Source organism: Aulonocara sp. 'chitande type north' Nkhata Bay, linkage group LG16 (assembly GCF_057382095.1).
Source record: "Aulonocara sp. 'chitande type north' Nkhata Bay isolate Kocher_YH1m ecotype deep benthic linkage group LG16, A_spYH_male_GT1.1, whole genome shotgun sequence".
Lineage (NCBI taxonomy): Eukaryota > Metazoa > Chordata > Actinopteri > Cichliformes > Cichlidae > Aulonocara > Aulonocara sp. 'chitande type north' Nkhata Bay.
This window is the reverse complement of record NC_141359.1, coordinates 10,656,999-10,665,983: the sequence shown is the minus strand read 5'-3', so window position 1 is coordinate 10,665,983 and position 8,985 is coordinate 10,656,999. Positions and strand designations below refer to the sequence as shown.

The following is an 8,985-nucleotide window of genomic DNA, read 5'->3' as shown; positions in this document are numbered from 1 at the left end:
GCGAGAATAGCGAACTCCTGGCACATCTCTTTCAAACCCCCCGCGGTCTTTCACTGGTCAGGTTATACATGATATATGTCACTTACATAACTTAAAAATGTTATTCTTTGGCTTGTTTCAGTGTTTTATTTGTTCGTGAGTAAATTGGTTTGGCTGAGATTACAGCTGAATACACGTCAAATGGAAAGCATCTTGTTGCATTCTCAATCATTCAGGTAAGTACATCTCCAAAAGTTGATTCCATTAATCTCGAGGTAGCGTTTTCAGTGGGAGAAACGTTTTGACACTCATCCAAGTGACTTCTTGTCACTTGGGTGAGTTATGGGCGACCATGGTTCAGGGGGTTGGGAAGCTCATTTTGTAACTGGAAGGTTGCCGGTTCAATCCCCAGCTCTGTCTGTCTTGGTTGTTGTGTCCTTGGGCAAGACTTCACCTGTTGGCCAGAGGGGCCGATGGCGCGATATGGCAGCCTTGCTTCTGTCAGTCTGCCCCAGGGCAGCTGTGGCTACAACTGTAGCTTGCCTCCACCAGTGTGTGAATGAATGAATAGTGGAATTGTAAAGCGCATTTCAAAGCCTTTCATTTATCCACCCATTTGCTGTCTCTCAGCATGAAATGTGGTTGTAGTATTTGTAGTGGATCAGTAACACACACTCACATTGTGGCTTGTTTACATGTACTAGTCTACAGCTGACCACATGACCAATTGCTAGATGACTTCCTTCAGCTACACCAGGGGCCAGCAACCCTGGGCACGCGTGCCACAGCTGGCACGCGAAGGGTTAAGTGATGGCGCGGCATGTAGTGAAATAATCTGAAAAGGTGTATTTAAAATTAATATCTACGGCTGGGCCACCAATACACATCACAAATTATCTCACACAGAGCTAATGACAATACAGCTAATGACAGCGCGCCTTAATGACAGTATCTTAGCTAATAGCCTCACCTCCTTGTTTTACTTGTAACTGGCTAAAAATTACACAGACGAGAGGGATGTAGCTAGCTAGCCAGTCCTGTGAATTATAGCCTCGAAGCGAGCAAAAAAAGATGATCCCCGGTCTTTTATGCCAATTTGGACAGAAGACTGGGGTTTTGTGCAACAGAAAGATCGTGCTGTATGTGCCCTTTGCCTTGAGAGTGTTGTTTGCCGGACTTCCAGTGTTAAACGACATTTTGAGACGAAACATCAAAAAACCTTCAAGGATGAGGCAGAGAAAGTTGAATCAATTACACGTCTGTGTCAAGATATGAGAAGCAAGCAAGTACTCTTTTTTTTTTTTTTTTTTTTGCAGCTGCAAAACATCATGGAACTGAAGCAAGTTATCGTATTGCACACTGTATTGCTAAACATGGAAAGCCGTTTACAGACAGAAAATTTGTTAAGGAGGCTTTTCTCTCAAGCTCAGAAGTGTTATTTAATGGGCTTCCAAAGAAAGATGCAATTAAAGCAAGGATATAAGACATACCTGCATCAGCCAGAACTGTGGAACGACGCATCCAGGAAATGGGTGACAATGTCAGAGCCCAACAAACAGCTGGTTTGAAAGAAGCCCAGGTGTTTAGTATAGCTTTGGACGAAAGCGTTGATATCAATGACAGTCCACTTTTGGCTGTTATGGTAAGATACTGTGATGTGGCAGTACAAGAGGAACTCTTCTATTTAACCCCAATGCCTGAAACAACGCGAGGTGAGGATATTGCCAAAGTTTTTAAGGAGTGTTTTGATGAGCGAGGCATTAACATTACAAAGATTTTTGCTGTGACAACTGATGGTGCACCAGCTATGGTTGGGAAACACTTTTTCACTCTTTGAGGTCGGGAAACCTGCTTTTGACAACTTCTGAGAAAGGCCGCATCTGAGGCCTCGGAGTTTCCTTCCTGGTTGGCTGTGGTGACCTTAGCGGTTGCGTCCGGACAATCAAGTTCTTTCACTAAAAGTCCCACCATTTGCCCTTTCTTCTTTTCTTGCATGATGGCAGATAAGAGGGAGCAACGTCGAAAACGGGGCCAGGCCGGTGCGGGTGGTTCACAGAGCCTGGAGCTGGGTCATGACTCTCAACGTGACGCGGCTATCACGGAGCGCATCTACGAGCAGGGTGCAGGCGCACCGCTCGGCGAAGTCACATTTACCAGAGCATTGGAGGTTCTGAAACGGGACATCTGCAACAAGCTTGACTGCAAGATTGATACAGTTACCCATACACTGTGGTCAGAAATATCATCTGTGAAGGCTGAGTTTAAAGCTGCAATAACCACCCTACAGGCCACCGTTAATGCTCAAGGGACCACCATTAAAGATTTGGAGCTTTCAGCTACAACCTGCAGTGACGACCTGACTTCTCTTCAATCTGCTGTAAGTGTCCTAACGGAGGAGGTCAGACAACTGCAAGATAAATGTGAGGATCTAGAAGGAAGGTCAAGGCGCAATAATATTCACCTTATTGGCATCCCCGAAGGTTTGGAGACTTCTAACCCTAGGGAGTTTATTTCCCATCTCCTGCAAGATCTTCTGAAACTGAATGAAGCACCTCTGTTGGATCGGGTTCACAGATCCCTTGGACCAAAGCCCGGAGAGGGAGCGCCTCCTCGCCCACTGCTCATTAGAGTCCACTACTTCCATGTCAAGGAACAGCTGCTACGTCTTGCAGGGGCAAACTCTCCTCTACTTTACCAGGGCAGAAGGATCTCCATCTTTCCAGACTTCACACCTGCAGTGGCTAAAAAAGGTTCACAGTTTACTGGTGTCAAGCGCCTTCTGCACTCTTGTCCTGGGATCAAGTTCGGCCTGTTCTATCCTGCGGAACTGAGGGTGACATTTCCAGATGGAGTTGTACGTAAGTTTACTGATCCTGCATCTGCCACGGACTTTGCCAATAAGATCCTGGGGGTCCTGCCTCTCAGGGCACATAAGTGTCTTAGCCCATTGGGCTGATATGTCCATCTTGGTTAATTTCTGTGAAATATTTTATTCTATTTGTTTTTCTCTTTCTTCACTGTTTTTTATTTTTTATTGTATCTTATTGTAGTTTTTTTAAGTAACATACTTATGCTTATTTGAGGTGAGCTTGATTTATAGGATGTGTCTTGTTCTAATATGTTTTAATTCAATCTTTGATTTGTCTCTGTCTTGTATTGCATGGAGCTTGAACTCAACTGGGACTTCGAATAGTTGGGAGGAAGTGCTCAGGGGTGTGTTTGGTGGGGGGTGTGTGCATCTTGTTTGGGAAGATGCTTCAGCATTTAGGGGGAAGTTTGGGTGTTCTTTGTTTTTTATGTTGTACTGTTCTGTACGCTGACTTTGTTTTTCCTGTGTTTTTCATTGGTCAGCTTTTGTTTTTTTCAATCTATGTTCTAATATGGTATCGCAATTAAATATTAATAATCAACAAGCAGGTCACTCGTTTAAGTTCTGTAGCTGGAATTATAAAGGTCTGAACCAACCTATTAAAAGGAGTAAGGTCCTCCATCATTCGCAATTCTTGGGCGCCCAGGTTGTGTTTTTACAAGAAACACACCTAAAAATTTCAGATCATTTTAGACTTCGTAAGGGGTGGGTGGGCCAACTCTATCACTCTACATTAGAGCTGGGCGATAGAATGATAACGATATGTATCGCGATATAACTTTTACTCGATAGAGAAATTAAACTATCGCGATAGACCTCGCCGCTCTTGTCCTCTTAAAAAAAAAAAAAAAAAAAAAGGTCAGCCAATCCAAATTAAGTAGCGCAGAGCCGAACCAATCACAGCCGCAGCGTCACGTCGCGTGACTTGTTACGTACAGCACAAGTGCCAAGGCGCACATGTGTATTTGTTTGGGAAGCAGCCAGCCACCGTACCGCCCGGGTAATGGAGGAAATGAGTGTGCCGACTAGAAAAATCAACCGAGCGTGACCGAAGGTTACCGAAGAGAAATCAGATGATGGTTCCAATGCCGGAGAGATTGTCGAACGGAAGAGCCAGAGAAGTTCCGTAGTGTGAAGGTATTTCGGCTATTTCAAGTCTGACAAAAAACAGAGTAGCGTGCACTGTAAATTGTGCCGAAAGCAAGTCTGGAAATACAATAAACTGGTGCATGCGTCACACTGTGCGCCACCTTATTGTTTCGGTGAAATGAATTTCTACAATACTGTTACTGTTAATTCTCCTCTCTGCAGTGTTTAAATGCTTACATATACACACAGTTACTGTCCCTCCACACATACGACTCGGTTCTGCTTCTATGCCCCAGCTTTGTTTACTTTTTCCCACCGAGGCTTCTAGACTTCTGATTGGCCAACATTTCTGCACGGTTAGGAATCTAGCTCCACCTGCTGCTTTGGCATGTTCATAGCAGCGTTTTCCTTCATTTCTGCCTTTATGTGTGGACGGGATTATTTTTTAAAACGAAAACGGAAAATCTCCGATTTCAAAAATACCCGTGTACGTGTGGACGTAGCCTCAGTCTCTGACTGGAAGCGCTAATTCGTCATTCGGCTTTTGTCAGACTAAAGTAACTGTTAAAACTGTTTGAAAAGCTAAGCTATACAACAAGGAGAGATTGAGAATTTCCTTTTAGTTCTCAGTTTATTTGATATTGACAAAAGTTAGTTTTGTCTGTTCTTCTGTAAAACAAACTAAGATTTATTTTTAGAATTAATATTTTGTTTCTAAGTGGAATTGACAATTTAGTAGTCTGTTTCGTTTGTTCTATTTTGAAACTTAAACGCTTTAGCGGCTGCCTTTTGTGTAGTTTGCAATATTTGCCTTTATTTATCTGAAAAAGTCTCATGTTCCTTAAGTACATCTACCCTGTTGAACTTCATCCATCCATTCGCATCATTCATCCATTCCATCCATTTGTAAATGCTTAATGGATGAACTTATTATGGGAAATAAATATTTAAATAAAAACAAGCTGCTGATTATTTCACATTTTACTTGTGAGCAACGGCACATTTAAATCTTACAAATATAGTTATTTGGCTTATATCGTGATAGATATCGTTATCGCCTGAAATGAAAAAAACATATCGTGATATGAAAAAATCTTATATCGCCCAGCTCTACTCTACATTTAAATCCAAAGCTCGTGGAGCTGCTATTTTAATACACAAATCATATTTGTCGTATTTTGAACACTAAATTCATTTTTGCCAACATCTATGCTCCCAATTGGGACGATCAAAATTTTTTTTGCACTTTTTTCACTAAAATTCCTGACTTGTCTTCCCACTATTTAGTTCTTAGTGGCGATTTTAATTGTTGGCTCGGGCCGCTGGATTGATCCTCAAATAGGCCTGGTAGGCAATCCAACTCTTCCAAAATTATTAATATGTTCCTTGAAGAATTTTCTGTTATTAAGCATGTGGTAAGTGCTGAGCAAGCTAAGAATGAGCAACAAGCCTTTTTCATAGAACAAGCTGTGCTAATACGTCAATGGTTTCCATTGGGTGCTAGGAGTGTGGACTGGAGTAAGGTTAAGCAGATTGTCATACCCACGCTGTATCGGTCAAAGATCCTGGCGCTTGCTCGTGAAAGCCAGTGGTCAGGACATTTAGGCATCAAAAAAACGTATCAGTTACTATTAAAACACTTCTTCTGGCCTGGCATGAAACGTGATGTGGCTGCTTTCTGCCGTAGTTGCCATATGTGTCAACTTGAGGGTAAACCAAATCAGGTTATACCCCCTGCACCATTATGTCCCATCCAAGTAGTCGATCAACCATTTGATCACGTCATAGTAGACTAAGTAGGTCCACTACCAAGAACAACGTCAGGAAACCAATATTTACTCACCATTATGTGTGCTGCTACACGTTTCCCTGAGGCTATTCCACTGCACAAATTACGGCAAGGTCTGTTGTGAGAGCCCTTACTAAGTTTTTTCTACATTCGGACTGCCTAAAGTTGTCATAAAAGATCAAGGTTCTAACTTTCAATCTAAATTAACCAAGCAAGTAGCTAAAAACCTACAAATCAAACAGGTTGTGTCTTCTGCCTATCACCCAGAATCCCAAGGAGCTTTAGAGCGGTGGCATCAAACCTTAAAAGCCATGCTCCGCAAGTATTGCTTAGAGGCCAAAGTGGATTGGGATGAAGGGATTCCCTTTGTGTTGTTTGCTGCTCGCGAAGCTGTCCAAGAGTCACTCGGGTTCAGTCCCTCTGAACTAGTGTTTGGCCACACGCCTCGTGGCCCGCTTAAATCAATGAAAGAGAAATTTGATCCAGGAAGGGAGCCCTAGAGTGGGAGTGACCAAGTATGTGCAGGATTTCTGTGAGCGTTTGAGTCAGGCTAATGCTCTGGCTAAGCAGCACCTCACTGTTTCACAAGGAAAAATGAAACACGCTTATGATAAGGCTGCTGTCAAACGACAATTCCAGACAGGAGATGAAGTACTTGTCCTCTTCCCTGTCCCCGGATCATCTCTTTCTGCTGAGTATGAGGGGCCTTATGAGGTACACGAACAAGTAGGAGAAACTGATTACATAATCAGCACGCCGAATCGAAGACGCAAAACCTGTGTTTGCCATATAATCATGTTAAAGTTATACCACTCCCGACCCTAACCAAAACCCACTGGGAGCTGTGCTCCTGTGGCCGTCTTCAGTCACTCAGAGGTAGAAAGCACAGACGAGGCTGATGGTTTAAAACTGAATGACTCCAGTGGTTCTAAGCCCCGCTTGCCTTACTCTGAAGTGTTAAAATCATTCCGAGCAACAAGAAGACATAGCTAATTTGGTCCATGAGTACCCCTGTTTATTTGGCGATGCTTGCTGCTGCAAGAGTACAATTTGGAGATTTGGCATATAAAAGGATCAGAAAATGTACTAGCTGATGGCCTCTCCCGGTTGTGAGTATGACTTGTTTTGTTGTCTGTCATGAATATTGAAATCTGTATATACAAAACGTAGTCTTGTATTTTAAGGGGAGTGGTGTTACGGCCCTGGGCCTTGGAGAGAGTGAGACTACCCTTTTGTGCTTATGCAAATCTAAGTGTGCCAGGACTCGTGGATGACTGGCTGCTGGGAGTCCTGTGCCAGCCTTCTTTTATGCAGATCACAGTGTGCCAGACCTCGCGGACGATTGGCTGCCTGGAGATCCCATGACCACTCCATGACCAATTGACTGGCTGATTGTCTGCACCTGGGAGTATAAAAGGCTGAAGAGCCTTCACACTAGGGGGAACTGCTGCTCTGAAGTGAATATGCAGTGTCCTTCTCGTCTGCTCTGCATGTGAGTCTTGTTTGTTAAACCTCTTTGCTGTGTTGCTCTTTGTTTAAACCTGATATACAGCTGAACTTAGTTTCATTAGAGTTTTGTGATGCTGGCTTGCCTTAGTTAGCCTTAGCTTTTATTTTGTGTGCTGCCAGCCTGCTTTAGTTAACCCTTAGCTTTTACGCGTGACTGTTTCGTTTGTTCTTTATGTAATAATTATATGCCCAGTGGTCTGTTGAACAGCCCTGTCGGTTTTCTGTTTAAAGTTTGAAATTAAAACTTTTTACTTTACTCAGTTTGTGTGGGGGGCTTGTTTATGTTACTCCTCCCCTGACGCCTAACAGAGTGGGTTGTAACAAATACATTAAGACTTGTCTTTTCATTTGTTTTTTAATGAATACCATTTATGTCATCTAGTTGTATAGTAAATAACATTTTTGTTAATTGAATGGATGTTGAATTAAATGTAACATTGTTAACTCTAGGTGGGTTTGCAGAATTGCACAAATACAGGTATCTTTATTTTGTGATCATATTTACACTTTATATTCTGATACTCTGCTTTAATTCCACTATAGTTTTCCTTATCTGGACTCACAAAAACCTTCACGAGCCAATGTACATTTTTATTGCAGCTTTGTTAATCAACTCTGTTCTTTACAGCATGATTATCTATCCAAAGCTCTTATCTGATGTTTTGTCTGAAAAACAGATGATATCATATCCACTCTGTCTTTTCCAAGGTTTATCATATTACACCTTGGTTGGTTCAGAATTTTTACTGTTGGCAGCAATGGCATATGACAGGTATGTGTCTATATGTAAACCCCTGCAATATCCAGTTATTATGAATAGAATAACTATTTATGTATGTCTGATTTTAGCTTGGCTTATACCTGCTTTTGAAACCTCAGTGATGGGTGTGTTGTATTCGAATGTCAAACTCTGTAGCTTTTCTCTGACAGGAATTTTTTGTAATAATTCACTTTACAAGCTTCAGTGTGTGCCCTCGGTCGCAATATCTATATATGGTGTGGTCATGTTCATAAGAATTGCCCTTCTACCTTTGCTTTTCATACTTTTTACATACATCAGGATTCTTAGAATATCTTACCATTGTTGTAGAGAAGTGAGGAAAAAAGCTGTAAAGACATGTTTACCCCACCTGCTGGTGTTAACCAACTTTTCCTGTTTTATTTTCTTTGATATAATTATAGTTCGACTGGATTCTGATCTATCCAAAACTCTTCGTTTGACATTGACGTTTCAGTCAATTGTATTCCATCCTCTTTTAAATCCAATCATATATGGACTCAAAATGAATGAAATTTTCAAACATATCAAAATATTGTTGTCAAGTTTAATAACACTGGTATTACTGCCCTATTATCAAATGTATGGCATATAATTTTAAATTGTAATGCAAACTAGACAATGGAGTACCTTTTCTCCGATTTTACATACTAGACAGAGGAAAAGAGATCAAATTTATAGAAATGTCATGACATTTATGTAAATGTTGATTTCTGTTCTTCTATTGATGACAACATAATGGTCATAAAACAAAGAAACAATTTCTTAAACTGTTTCTGGTAATGTTTAAATTCTAAACATCTCATATGCCTGCATTTCACATTTCCCCTTCTATATTGTCATAGATTATTATTTACTATTGTATATTCACATAAAAATAATTTAGTAGAATGAATCAATTAGTAGAAGTCTCTCTTTGATGCTGACAAGCATGTGAATATTCATCACAGTGTCTTCTGTTTTCTCAGTTAT

General features: G+C 41.3%; 1 protein-coding gene across 1 annotated transcript; it reads left to right on the top strand.

The window, feature by feature from the left end:
• Window positions 1-7,648: 7,648 nt before the first annotated feature.
• Window positions 7,649-8,608, top strand: LOC147311025 (olfactory receptor 6N2-like). Its single transcript, XM_086267405.1, has one exon. The coding sequence runs from the start codon at window positions 7,649-7,651 to the stop codon at window positions 8,606-8,608; it is 960 nt and encodes a 319-aa protein (XP_086123531.1).
• The last annotated feature ends 377 nt before the right edge of the window (window positions 8,609-8,985 follow it).